This window comes from Macrotis lagotis, chromosome 2 (assembly GCF_037893015.1).
Source record: "Macrotis lagotis isolate mMagLag1 chromosome 2, bilby.v1.9.chrom.fasta, whole genome shotgun sequence".
NCBI classification, from domain to species: domain Eukaryota; kingdom Metazoa; phylum Chordata; class Mammalia; order Peramelemorphia; family Peramelidae; genus Macrotis; species Macrotis lagotis.
Window position 1 is genome coordinate 99,802,885 of NC_133659.1, and position 14,016 is coordinate 99,816,900.

General features: G+C 43.2%; 1 protein-coding gene across 1 annotated transcript in view; it reads right to left on the reverse strand.

Moving 5' to 3' along the window:
- Positions 1-2,284: 2,284 nt before the first annotated feature.
- The window catches only part of CACNA1S (calcium voltage-gated channel subunit alpha1 S), a 94,172-nt gene continuing 82,440 nt past the window's right edge, over positions 2,285-14,016 (reverse strand). Inside the window, exons 34-44 of the mRNA XM_074222319.1 lie at positions 12,854-12,981; positions 12,231-12,327; positions 11,302-11,404; positions 10,311-10,412; positions 9,376-9,500; positions 8,502-8,630; positions 7,502-7,758; positions 5,691-5,767; positions 4,670-4,779; positions 4,273-4,419; positions 2,285-3,153 (exon numbers count right to left, since the gene is read on the reverse strand). Of these exons, the coding sequence (XP_074078420.1) occupies positions 2,893-3,153; positions 4,273-4,419; positions 4,670-4,779; positions 5,691-5,767; positions 7,502-7,758; positions 8,502-8,630; positions 9,376-9,500; positions 10,311-10,412; positions 11,302-11,404; positions 12,231-12,327; positions 12,854-12,981 (1,536 nt within the window). The 3' untranslated portion in view covers positions 2,285-2,892. The remainder of the gene's footprint in view (positions 3,154-4,272; positions 4,420-4,669; positions 4,780-5,690; positions 5,768-7,501; positions 7,759-8,501; positions 8,631-9,375; positions 9,501-10,310; positions 10,413-11,301; positions 11,405-12,230; positions 12,328-12,853; positions 12,982-14,016) is intronic.

The following is a 14,016-nucleotide window of genomic DNA, read 5'->3' on the forward strand; positions in this document are numbered from 1 at the left end:
TTAAATTTATGAGTAATAAAATGGCAAGGTTACATTAATGTCTGTGGATAGACAGACAGGGATCTGGAAGGAAGGTTGGAGAAAGAGTTGATCTTTTCTCAGGGATTCCTTCAATTCTTAAATAGGTGGCATCAGCTTGGATAATCTCTAAATGCTGATAGAGATGACCCTTGTTGATATTGTTTTTCTTTGCCAAGAATCAGGACTCAACTTTTTCTCTTTTTGCTGGTTTTTCTGGAATATTGGTTCCTGACTCAGTTCTGTATGACCTCTCCCCCTAAAAATTTCTATCTGCATCAGAGATAATTCCTTGCAAACTCCTTAGGGAATAACCAAGTCACAGTAATGGCCTTAATTGATTCAGAGAGGTATAAAGGCCCTGCTCACACTAGGTTCTGAGCAATTACTATGCCCGAAGAGCAATAAAACTGATCATACCCTTTGATCTAGCAATACCAAAATTAGTTCTATATCCAGAAGAAATCATAAGAAATGGGAAAAGTCCTACATGTTCAAAAAATATTCATAGCAGCTCTTTTTGAACTGACAAAAAATTGGAAATTGAGGGGACATCCATCAGTTGGGGAATGGTTGTGCAAGTTATGGTATATGAATGTTATAGAGTATTATTGTTCTATAAGAAATCATGAATGGTCAGACGGTAGAAAAGCACGGAAAGAATTACACAAACTAATGCTGAGCAAAGGAAGAACATTGTACTTATTAATAACAACATTGTGAGTTGATCAATTATGAGACTCCTCTCAGCAGTTCAGAGAGCTAGGACCACCCTGGGAGACCTGTTATGGACCACGCCATGCACACCCAGAGGAAAACAAAAACAAAAACACACAGAATTTGAAGAACACTATGTTCACTTTTTAAAAATTTCTCCTATGTTTTGCCTTCTTAGCCCATGGTTTTCTTTCTTTTCCCTTAATCTTAGTCCCTCATACACAACATGACTAATATGTAAACATGTTAAGCACAAATGTACATGTATAGTATTTACTAGACTGTTCGCCATTAAGGGGAGGGGGGGTGGGAAGGGAGGGTGGAAGAAAATTGTGTAGCTTAAACATAAGCAAGTGGATGAATGTTGAAAAATTTTCATAACATGTAATTGGAAAAATAAAATATCAATCAAAAAAGAGTTCCAATTAACAAAGGTTAGGTGGGTAGGATAATCAATGGAGTTCCATTTTTATTGTGTGTAAGTTATCTTCTGTGATAGACTGTAAGTTCCTTGAGGACAGGGACTGTTTCATTTTTGTCTTTTTATCTCCAACAAGGGGTCAGATGCTTCTTGATTTATACCCCTATCTCATCAGTTTGTTGCTAGGTTCAAGTGAAATATATGCAATGTCTTTTTTCTTTTTTTGGAGCAAGGAAACTTAAAGCTGACCTCTGATTTCATCAGAATTGAGCAATGAGGCAACTACTCAACTATACGTTAGTAGTAGAATCAGAATTTAGAATGATCAGATTTAGAGCTATTTTTTTCCAGTTCATTCATTTTATAGGTAAGAAAAATGAGGTTCAGAGAGAATTGGACTTGTCTAAGGTCAGAGAGATAGTAGGCAGTCTGATCCATGTCTCTCCTCAAATATGCCACTGCTTCCCTAGTATAAATATAAGGGGCATTGGTGATTTGGTGAGGCAGAAGTCCCATGTAGCTACAACATTTTTATGATTAATATTGAAGTCAGGGGAATGGGAGTGGGGGGGGGCTTAGGCATTCCTCTTTCAGGGCAAATTTAGAGACCTTCCTTACTTGGAAGACAAAATGTAAATCATTCTGCAAGGACACCATTGAATTGGAGTCAACAACTAGGGACTCTGCATGCAAGACTCACAGGGCTTATTGCCAGGTCAGCTCCTTGATCAGTTCTACCAGCTGCCAGAAACTTGGGCTTGGCACAGGACAGAATGTTGATGCCCCCCAACCCTCAGCTTGCTCACTAGTGTATACACACATAAACGCACACACAACCTTTCTCTGGTTAAATACTTAAATGGATTTCAGACCCCAGGAATCAGGGGTCCTGCAGTTGGCAGTGGGGCTACCCTAGAGATGCCAAGGTGTCTGAGGCAGACACTGTCCTTAGTTGGGCTACTCAGGTGACAGACGGAGGCTCCCTGGAAGCCCCTTTAAGCTTGCTGTGTCAGACAGTCCTGCTGGGGAGCTGGGCCTAATCCCACCCTACAGTCTGCCTCCTTTCCATTTCTGTTTCTATAATCAGGGAAGGTCTGTCTGCCCCCCCCCCCCCCCCTCCCCGGCCTTTCACCCTCCCAGTACTACTTCTAGCTCAAATTTCTCTTTCCAGGACTGGTCTCATTTCTAAGAATTTTATTTCAGGGACCTTACAACAGGAAAACTCCCTAGGTATTGAAACAAGAAGTACCATAATATGGTGTTATTGCCTTGGGTTTCTATTTGAAGCAGACTAATTCTGCTTCCAGATGGTGACAGTCTCCTGATGTCAAACCAATGGGCTTCAGGGTCTGAGGGGGGAGGTGGGGATCACAGAGTTATCCCAAGTTAAGGAGTGAAAGGGTTTGGGTCCAAGAAAGGAAACAGATGCGGGGTGCTGGTGCCACACTTGGGGGTCTTTAATGCCCTGCCAATAGTAATGACCTTGTGCTAGTCACACACAGACATGAGTCTGCCTGGCTCTCTGTGGATGGTCTGGGAAGGCTCCTGAGGGGAAAGGGAGCCAGTCAGGAGCAGCTCCATCTTCTGATTTTTCACCATGTGTCAGGATCACCTGTCACTCAGCTAATTGGATGGCTATCCTGGTGGGATGATGCTCTGATCCCAGGTTTAACCCTCTTCCACACCAGGGCCATTCTGTTATGCCCATTCTAAGGGAGGGAGTTCAATGAGGGGGTTCACAGCTGGGTAGAGATGAGAGCCTCTTGGGAGCCCCAAGGTCCCTCGTAGCTGCCAGGGGTGGGCCCTATGGCTTGAGGCTCCAGGGATGAAGGACTGTTGCTCCCGTCTTCTGGACACTCCTGTCCTTTCAGTAGCTCATTTGCTGCCTCCTCCACTTCATCTGGTTCCATCTGGCAGGCATCAGCTAACGCCTGTCCGGTCGCCACCACAAAGCCAGTGTCGCCAGCCAGGGTACCCAGGCCTCCCTGAACCAGAGCCTGTCCAGGGATGAGAGAAAGCAAGGGCACAGTAACTTCTAGTCCCTTGGGAGGGGTCTGACTTTCTCAGAATAGGCTCTTCTTATGTATTTGACCCTGGGGCTACCCTGCTTTCACCTGTCCCAGCCCTTTAGGATCTATCACATTCCCATTTAAATGGGGTTTTAAACCTCTATCATTTGGTCACTCACAACAACCAAAGGAGGCAAGGTTTATTTATTTATTTTTAAAATTATTATATCCACTTTACAGATGAGGAAACAGGTCAGATTTGCCCAGGGTCTGAAGCTGGATTTTAACTCAGGTCTTCCTAATTTCAAGTCTAGTATTTGGTTTGCTGTGTTGCTTAGCTACCTGTATGATTTTAAGCAAATCACTTAACCATTGTGGGCCTCGGTTTTCCCTTTTGTAAAATAAGGGGATTATCTCCAGGGTCCCTCTCAGTTTTATATTTATTCTCTCCTCCACACAAACCTCGAATCTGTCTGCCTCAGTTCCCTCACCCATAATATGAGAATAAGAATGAGAGCACCTACCTCTCAGGGGTTTTTGGATTTTTTTAGGTTTTTGGTTTTTGTTTTTTTGCAAGGCAAACAGGGTTAAGTGACTTGCCCAAGGCCACACAGCTAGGTAAGTATAACCCTGACTCCAGGGTTGGTGCTCTATCCACTGTGCCACCTAGCCACCCTTGCTTCCAGGGTTTTTGTTGGGATCAAATGAGATAATATTTGTACTAATCTCTGCAAACCTTAAAGTACAGTAATTATTATTATTATTATTATTATTCATTATTAGACCTCAGAGACTACATGTGCCGACTTGAGAGCTAGTGTCCACTGCACCTTGATAGGACAGGGGTTTAGATTTACCATTTGCATAGCACAGGGAATGTTGGTTATCAATGATCTGTATCTGTTCTGCCATTTATAATTTTGGAGAGTCCTTTGGAGAGAGGGATTATGTAGTTTGCCTTGGGCTACTTAGCTAGTGTCAGAGGCTGGATTTGAACCCAGGTACATACTGTCTCTCCTTCTCATGCCATCTACCTCTCCACAAGCTGCAATCCCTCTTCCCTCCTCATGCCCTTGTTTCTGGACAAGTCACCAACCCCAGTCTCACCTTTCGGATCAGCCGGGCAGTAGCTGGTGTAGAAGATGCAGGGGTGTCTGGACCCATCCCCTTATGGCCACCCATTGTCGCTGAGCCCTGGGATTCTGGCAGGGGGCTCTCCCTCTCCCTGGAAATGTTGTCTTCCTTCCTGTGAGGCTGATCCCAAAGGGGCAGAGGGTTAGATCTCAGGAAGGGAACTAGACTTATTTGTGGACCAGCCCACTGGGGGGAATCTAGTCACCCACCACAGCAAAGAAAGACTCAGGATTTCTGGTCCTGAATAAGGACTAATGTCTGCTATCTATCTCACTGTCTCCCACTGGCTCTCGACCAACACACATATCATCCCATGGCTCAGTTTCAGAAAGGAGATCATGTGTCTGTATACAACTTTCCCCTTTATTACCTGGTCAGGGGAGGTGGGAGCTTGGGCCTCTGAGAATGCCACCAGACTGGCTGCCTGCCTCCTGGTCATTCTCACTTTCTGTTTTTCTGGATAAACAGCACCTTGATGTTCTGCTGGGAATAAGGGGAGTTTGGTTTGACCAATCCTATTAGCCCAGTTAACAGCCCCAGTGGGACCTGGTAGGCCCTTGGCACACTGGCAACCTCTGCCTGCAGGCAGCCAAGAGCAGACAAAGACATCTCACTGAAAAGCACATGCTTAGCCTCATTAGCACCAGGATCTGGTAACTCCAGTTTCCCTGGTCTCCACCTTTACAAGTTTAGGAAGGGGAGACATCAAAGATGTGGGTCAGTCCAAGGCAGCCTATTCTTTAGTAGAATCTTCTTGGGAAAAGGCCTTATCCCTCCACTCCCCTGTGGCAGCATTCCCTAGGGTCATCTTGATTCATAGTCTTCGTGCACCACTCTAACCTGATGTTGTGATCTCTCAAATTAGCTCCATGGTACCTCCTATCACATCCATATGCACTGGTTCTCTTGCTCATTTGTTCTTCCTCTGAACTTTGCTAGGTGAGAGCTAGCTAAGCTTATGAACTAATCCTAGCTATGGACCTCCATGACTGGGTTAAGGAATTGAAGTTTTAATCAGAGATTTTCAGAGACAGATAGCTTGACCACATATATTTTTTCTCATGCTGGCAGATTTTTTCTTAAGGAAAGATAGGAGAAATATTTTGCACAAGTGCTTCTTTGTAAAACTTCCCTCACTTCACACTCTTTAGTAGGCAGCCTCCTACTCTGCCCACATGGACTGGTTGAAGATTTACCTACTATCCTGCTGCCCCACATAGTTCCCTTGGCAACAAGCTCCAAGGCAACTCCCTCATCTTGCCTACCACAAGGAATCTGAGATCTTTATACCCCACCCAAAGGGGTAAGCTTGGAGTGGGTACTAAGGAAGCTGAAGGGATGATCCCAGACAAGTTTGGACTTCTCATTGGACCAAAGAAAAGGGGACTGACCTGGAGCAGAGTTAGGGTGGCGAAGGTCACCCCTCTTTGGGGAAGGTGATACTGGAAGCTCATTCTCATGATGGATACTGAAAAAAGATGCAAGGAAATAGATCATCAGTCTCCCTGTGTCTCATTATGACCATCCCCAGTATCTCAAGACTTCATTCCTCCCACCATCAATTTTTCTGATGCTCTTGATTTTCTGATGGATCTGGCTGCAGTGTGAGACCATGATGTCTACACTGTGACCAAAAACAACCTGTCTTATCACCCCAAAGCATCTACCCTCTCTTTTAGACTACTCCCACCACCTCCAGACCTTTATTTCCATTATCACCCTCCCATTTTTCCTTCTTGTAAATATGTAATAAGTATTCAGTAAATTAAAATTGAATTGGTCTTCCTGCATGGAGCTAGGAGATTTCTGCATATGGGAGGTGGCTGGTACAGTAAGATCATGCCAAATGCTCTCTGCCTCCCCCAATATACCAATCCTGGGTTTAATTGACTTAGAAAAACACATATTAACATCATCTATATTTTATTGTATTTTTATTTATTTTGTTAAATATTTCTCAATTTCATTTTAATCTGGTTTAAGATGCACTAGGGTATTTTGGGTCATACTATCGGGCAACTTTTTGGTACCTCTGATCTAGTATCTGCATTTGATCTGTAGCTGAGGAACTGAGGCAAATAGTGGTTAAGTGATTTGCCCAAGGTCACACAAGTGATAAAGTTGGAATTTGAACTCAGGTCTTTTGTCTCAAAATCTAAAATGCTTCCTCTGTATTATCTTATATCTCAAATCTTACAGAAGTGGCTAGGCAGTGCAATGGAGAGAGAACTAGGTCTGGAGTCAGGAAGATCTGAGTTCAAATATGACCTCAGATATATAGATCCTAGGCAAGTCATTTAACCCTGTTTGCTTTAGTTTTTTTTTTTTTTAGTTTTTTTTGCAAGGAAAATGGGGTTAAATGGCTTACTGAAGGCCACACAGCTGGGTAATTATTAAGTGTCTGAGGTCTGATTTGAACTCAGGTACTCCTGACTCCAGGGCTGGTGCTCTATCCACTGTGCCACCTAGCCACCCCTAGTTTTTTTTTTCCCAGTGACAAAATGGGAAACTCACCTTCCATGATATAATATTTATAAGGCACTTGGGACAGTGTTGATAAATAGCGGGCACTAAATAAACATGTGCTTCCTTCTTGCATTGTAGATTTTCCCTTTCTGATGTAATTAGTGACCTTGGATGCAAACCTTCCCACCTCCTTTCCTTCCCCTTCCTGGAATCCCGGTTATTATAGGTTCTACCTTTTAACCAATAACATTTTCAATAAACTGATTGCTCAGTAAATTCATCAGTTCACTTCACTGCTCTCTGGAGATCCTACCATTTGTCTACAAGTGGAATGAGCAAATCATTCAGGTTTAAATGACAGTATCACTTCTGAAATGGGGTGCCCTCTCCTGGCCTAAAGGGTCTCTGCAGGCCACATTAACTACCCTGTGTCACAGTGAATTGGAAAAAAATATCAAAACTCATTTAGTCTAGTGTTCTCATTTTACAGATAAATATTCCAAGGCCTAAAGTGATTAGGTGACTCTTCCAAGGTCATTGTGACAGAAAATGATAGAGCCAGAATTCAAACTTAAGTCTTCTGATTCCAAATAAAATTTCCTTTTCCGTTGAACCAGTTTGCTTCCTTTCTTCATGGGGGAAAAAATGAAGTGAATGCTCCCTCCCTTTCCCTCCCAAGTTCTTGTTGTCCTTCCCTCCTTCCAACTAGCATCCCCAAACAGTTCCCAGGCACCACCTGAAGAGCACACAGCTGTTGGCATTGTTGGTATTGGCATTGCTGGCATTGGCATTGCTGGCATTTGTGTTGGCATGAGTCCTGGCCAGGGGATTGGCAGGTGGTTCTGGGGGGAAGTCATCAAGGAAGACAGGGGAGTCCATATCCTCCATCTCCATCTCTGTGAATTGAAGGGGCCTCTGGCTGGCAACATTGGGGGGCAATGAGTCAGTCCTCTCTAGGAAGGTGTCCACTTGGCCAAAAAGTCCTCCTGTTCTCTGGAGGTTAGGGAAAAGAACGAGAAAACTCAGAATAATGTCTAGGAAACAAAGACTGAGAGTGACTCCAGGGCAGATAATTTAAAAGAGGGAAGAAAATATAGGCAGAGGCCTCTTGGGAAATAAACGGCCTCCTTCTTCCATCTGATAAGTTCATAGGAGGATGAAGTGGGCAGTGAGGTTTGCCACCTCCACTATCTTATCCCAGAATGAGAGGGTAGACTGTCACCTTGGAAGCCTGAAATGATACAAGGGAATGAGGAGACACAGTCTCTATCCTCAGCCCGAAGGGGAAATTAGTGTTAATAATCAATGATTATTAATTATCACAAATGAGGAGAAATGAAGACATAGAAAACAGATGGACAGAGCAATGGCTATAAGGGTTGGAGTTGATCCTGGAGTCAATGGAGGATTGATCAGAATTTGGATGGGGGGAGAAACAAGATTAGATAGATAAGAAGAGGAAGCTCGGAAAGAGGGGACAGGATGGGAGGTATGTGGGATTAGAAATAGGTTTGTTTGTCTAGAGTGTGAAGATTGTGAGCCAAGTAGCCACAAAAGGTGAGAACAGTCAGATGAGAGGACAATCAGATGAGGGGACAATCAGCTGCCAGGCTGTTGCTGCTTATCTTGGCCCAGGATCTATCTGATAGGTCTGGATCTGACACTGAGGAGACCCTATCCACCTCTTTGTTTCCATGGGCCTCCCAAGCCATTCAGCTTGGCCAGCTCTCACTCACCCGGTAGATCCCTTCCTCCATGGCTGCCTCTACCATGGCCCTCTCCAGCTCTTCCTCAGCTGTCAGATCTCCAGAGATGGCTCGGTGGATCTCAGGAGCCGCCTCCTCTTCTATGCTCCGAAGCCCAGCCTAATGCAGAGAAAGAGATGCAGTGATTAATACATCCAAGTAGAAGGGTTGAGGGCTCTTAGCCCTAGGGATGCTCCCTTTCTTTGACCAGGGTTTCCAACACTGGGAGCCAGAGTCTGCCTAAAGTTCTACCAATGTCTCTTTTTCATTTTGCTGTTTTGTCACTTACTTTCCTTTTGGCTCATCAAGGTCCCTGAGTATACTACACTACACTCCTGGAACTGCCAGGGCAGTCATCTAGTTCATCTTATCTAGACAGGTCCTTTTGCTTATCATTCCAGGGATGTACCACATACCCTCTCAAATTGTCTGGACCTGACTTTTGATGTTAGTTATGGACTAACTGAAATTTATATATATAGCTAACTGCAATATATATATTGTTGTCCTAAGATGGGGAAGAGCTGACGCATCTCCTGGGAGAGGAAGTTTCTTTTAACCTTTAACCATTCAGAAAAGGCATTTATATCTCTCCTTGATTCCTCTCTCCATTTTTGATGGTATAAGAACACTTACTTGTATGACCTTAGGCAAGGAACTCTATTCCCATTTCCTCATCTGTAAAATGAGGGAGTTAGAATGGATGACTTACTCCTAAGTTTCCTCCAGATTTATCACTCTGAGCCCATGATATGGGAAAGGTGACATCTCCATTCAAGATTTTAGAAGGGAGATAATGCCTCCTGGGAAGAATGGTAGTAGTGGTACATATATATGGAAATCTCTGGACCTATCAGCTACTCACCTGGATCTGCACAGTGTCTTTTTTGGGTCGATATCCATAATACTCCTCCTGGCGTTTCATAAATTTCCGGAAATGCTCTTGGATGAGGAAGGTGGCATAGAACTTTCCTACAGTCACTTCATCATCTAGAGAATTAATCAACAGAGCCTTGAGCCCCAATTAGAGTGGGCTTCCTGGGCCCAATTTGGAATTGATTGGGGTGGGGTAGAAGAAGTCAAGAAAGAAATGGGATTGGATATTCTAAAACTCCATTTCTCTTGATTATTTTGGTCAGTAGAAATTCTCTATCCTGAGTTCTGACAGACTTCAATGGATGCAAATGTTTGATAGCAAGGCACTTCTCTCTCACAAAGCTATGACAAAGGACTGGCTCTCTTGAACATTCCCTTCCTTTCTCTCCTTCAATAACTTTGGTCTCAACTATGATTCTAATGGGCCACTGATTAAATGTGTTACCCACTTCTTTGCAGAAAGATGATGGAATCAAGATGTAGAAGGAAACACATTTTTGGACTCAGTCAATGTGTGAATTTTTTTGGGGGGAAACTGCATATTTGTTATAAGGACTTTTAAAGGGGGAATGTATTGTCACTATTGAATTACTCATCATTCCCTTTAAGGGAATATCTCTGAAGCCATCTTTCCCTTAAAAGAAAGATGGTGTAGCCAAAACCAAAAAGGACAGAAAAGAGTAATTAAGGCCTCTTTTTAAAGAATAATTTAGAGAAAGAAGAAAGAAATGGAAAGTCAGAAAAATGCACAGAGGGCAGGACAGTTCTGAAAACTAGAGGTTAAGTTTATTATACCTGAAAAACAAAGTAAGTAATATACACATATACATAGTTATAAATGGAAATGTGCATTTTATTGGGCATTTCTTAAGAATAAAAGTTTTAAAAAATCACTACTCTTTGGTTTCCTAAAGCCATACCTACCTCCAATGGGGGGTATGACTTGGTCGAGGAGCTTCATACTAGTTCTCTTCCAAATCTTCTTGATGATGGCTCTTAGCTCCTCATTGGCCTGTTCAAAGTTACCTGGTAGCAAGTGAGAGGAAGGAATGGTTTTTTTTTTGATATCATTCATATCGTGCCAATCCCCTGTGACAAAATGACCTACTAGACCAGAAACCAGAGCTAGCCAGCCACTTTTGGGAGGACATTTTTCTTCCATCATTGCTCTTCTCGGGGGTCTGAAGTCCATTTCTTGGATGCTTCTTTACCCTGCTTATCAGGGTCCAAAACTCACCTTATTCTAGCTTCATTCTGTCATCATCAAAGCTGTCTGGGCCCCAGGTACTGAACACTCCTGCATTTCAAGTTTCTTCAATATCTACCTCTTTGTTCATCTCTCTTACTCTCCTGGTGTTTCCCTCTTGCATCATTTTTCCTATAATGTACCTCTTGTCTCCCTGTAAAGAATTCTTTCCTCCCTCTTGATTAACTTTAGGGAGAACAGGTGCTGGGGGGGGGTAGGAGGTGAGAGGGGTAAGACTGGATCCTGAAGAGCTACTAGGAAAGGATCATAATAAGGAGGTACAGAGACTTACTGATATGGGGCTTGTGGGACTGCAGGGGCCAAGGGGTCTAAACTAGTTTTGTATGTGTCATGGACCCCTTTGGCAGTCTATTGAAACCTATGGATCCTTTCTCAGAATAATGCTTTTAAATGCATTGAATAAAATACATAGTATTACAAAGGAAACCAATTGTAATAAAATGTAGTTATCAAAATATTAAGAGAACAAGTTCACAGGCCCCAGGTTAAATAGTGGAAAGTGCAGGAATTTCTTCTGCTTCCACTCTCCACTACTTAGTTTTTCATGATTTAAACCTTTAGCTAGAAGGCTGGAGAATCAGGGAGCATATGGACTAAAAAATATCTATTAGAAAGAGAAAGGGGAACTCATAAAGTGTGGGTTCTTACCTTCTGTCTTGATCTTGAGGGCTGTTCGGACCAGAGCAAAGAGAGTAGCATTGAAGGTGACAGTGCCGTCACTGTTCAGGGGCATGTTCATGCTTACTAATCTCTATAGCAAGAAAGGAAATGATTTATGGAACTGCAGGAATTGACTGGCTCAGGAGCCTAGATTGGATAGTGAGAAGATATGGGTGATGTAGGACAGTCAGGAAGATTAATTTAAGGGGGAAAATAGAGGATTATAGAATGTGGAAAGCTCCTTTCTATTTGATTCAGTTTTTTTTTTTTTGGCAAGGCAACAGGGTTAAGTGGCTTGCCCAAGGCCACACAGCTAGATAATCATTAAGTGTCTGAGGCTGGATTTGAACTCAGGTACTCCTGACTCCAGGGCCGGTGCTCTATCCACTACACCACCTAGCTTCCCCTTTTTTGATTCAGTTTTGACATCTGACAAAGATACTGAGACCTGGAGAGTTGAAATGACTTTCTCAATGCTACAGAGACTTAGTGGCTCCTTTAGACTAATGGGTTCTAGAGTAAGAACCAGAATAGACCTTAGAAATCTAGTTCAATATAAAGAAGAAAGCTGAGCCTAATAGAGAGACAGGATCTCCCAGTTAGAAGTGTCTGAGATGAGACTTAAACCAAGGACCTCTGATGCCAAGCTCTATTCTTTGGACCACACTGTCTCTTCCAGGTCTATAGCCTAGGTCTTTCATACCAGTTCAGGCCACTTTTTACTGCAATATATGGTGAAACTATACTATGAGGAAAGTCCAAAGTGGAGAGAAGAACAAGTCTCCATATTAGTACTCAAAAGCCTGGGAAATAACTGGTTAGAGTTGGCACACACACCTCTCACATAGAAAAATGGCCACAACTCCCCAGTCTTCAATGAAGGGCTTCCCTGGCAAAGTGCAAGGTACACCAGTTACCTTACATGCTACCCGGTGAGGGCAGAACTTCCCAAAGCCCAGAGGGGGTTGGATCCGTCTCAACAGGGTCACAACATCCAGATGCTTTATTCTTCCCCTGGAGGATAAGAGCACAGTCTTCTGGGTTTACCATCCCACCTGCAACATTCTCTCTCTCTCTCTCTCTCTCTCTCTCTCTCTCTCTCCCCCTTGGGAGTGGGAGATGGAGAAGGTCAGGAAATGGGGAAATGGGGGAATGTCCTGCTCTTAGATTCAGAGATTATTCTCAAAAGTCTAGATTTGGTGGGAGGGAGATTGAGTTGCCCTTCCTTAGACAACTCAGTGGTTACATTGCCATCTATCACAGGATGGGTATAATTTAGTTGAGGTAACCAGAAGTTGCTGAATCCAGGGGTCAAGGTATTTCTCTCCCTTTACTCTGGTCCTTTTTCCCCCCTCTAGGGAAAGAGACTCATTTTAGAGGTAGAGTTTCATCAAAGGATCATAGATAAATGGAGATTTAATAGGAGGATCAGTCTAAATAGTCCAGAGGTATAACAGACTAGGGCTCCCAACAAGGAGTGAGAGGTGGAGGTTTTAGAGGACAGTCTGAGAACAGGGTCCCTGGCTCTGGCCATACTCACTTAGCTTCAGGGTCATACTCAGCCCAGATCTTCTTGAATTCATCCAGGTGATGTGGACCCAGGATGGACCAATCTCGAGTGAGGTAGTCAAAGTTGTCCATAATGACAGCCACAAAGAGGTTGATGATCTGCAAGGAGCAGAACCAAACAGTCATCAGGCATGAAAAGCAGGAATGATGGGGAGACTTCTTAGCAGAGGTGGGGGACTATGGATGTGAAATGATGCATGAAATGAGTGTTTAGCACAGGGCCTGGGGTATAGGAGGTATGATATAAATGCTATTCCCTGCCATTACCCTAGTCTCTCTGCATAGACTTTCAGAGTCAGCTGATGTGTGGATTGGCTTGCTCTTTCTTTTAACTTTCTATTTTTAGTCTTTGTTAAAAGAGCTCTCTGGGGAAAGAGATATTTGGAAATGATCTAAAGTATAAGATATTAGTACAAATGAAACAAAAAGCAAAAGAAATGATGGGCAAAAGGGGAAATTGGGACAGGAGCCACTGGTGAAGAGAAAAGGATTGAGACTGAGATTGTTCTTCCCTGCAGATAGATAGCTGGGTGAGGGACCAAGAGGGGATTGCTTTTTGTTTTCTTCCTCATAATGGACTGCCATGATCCTGGACAAATGACTTAAATTCTCTGAAACCCCCACCTTGGGGGTGGGGATGGCTATCATTTTTCTAGACAATGATTTTGTGGTGGATTAAATATTTAAAGTTTTTGCAGGAAACCCCTTCACAAATATCAGGTCATATTAAATCTGTAAAAATAATAATTGACAACAACACAGATCTTTATGCATATTGAGCCTGACAAAAACCCTGTGAGGTAGATACTATGGGACTATTCCTTCCTTCCTTCCTCTTTTTCTCCCCTCTCTCTCCCCCCCCTTCCTTCCTTCCTTCCTTCCTTCCTTCCTTTTTCTCTGTTTTTTCTTTCTCAGTTTCCTTCTCTCTTTCCTTTTTTCTCTTTCTTCCTCTCTTCCTTCTTCCTTTCTTCCTTTCTTCTTTCCTCTCGTTCTCTCTCTCTCTCTCTCTCTCTCTCTCTCTCTTTCTCATTCTTTTTTTCCGTCTCCCTATCTCACCCAGGCTCTAAGGGCAGTCATGCTCCTGATTCCACTGCTGATTGATTTGGGGACTTTCACTGTTTCCAAACTAGATTA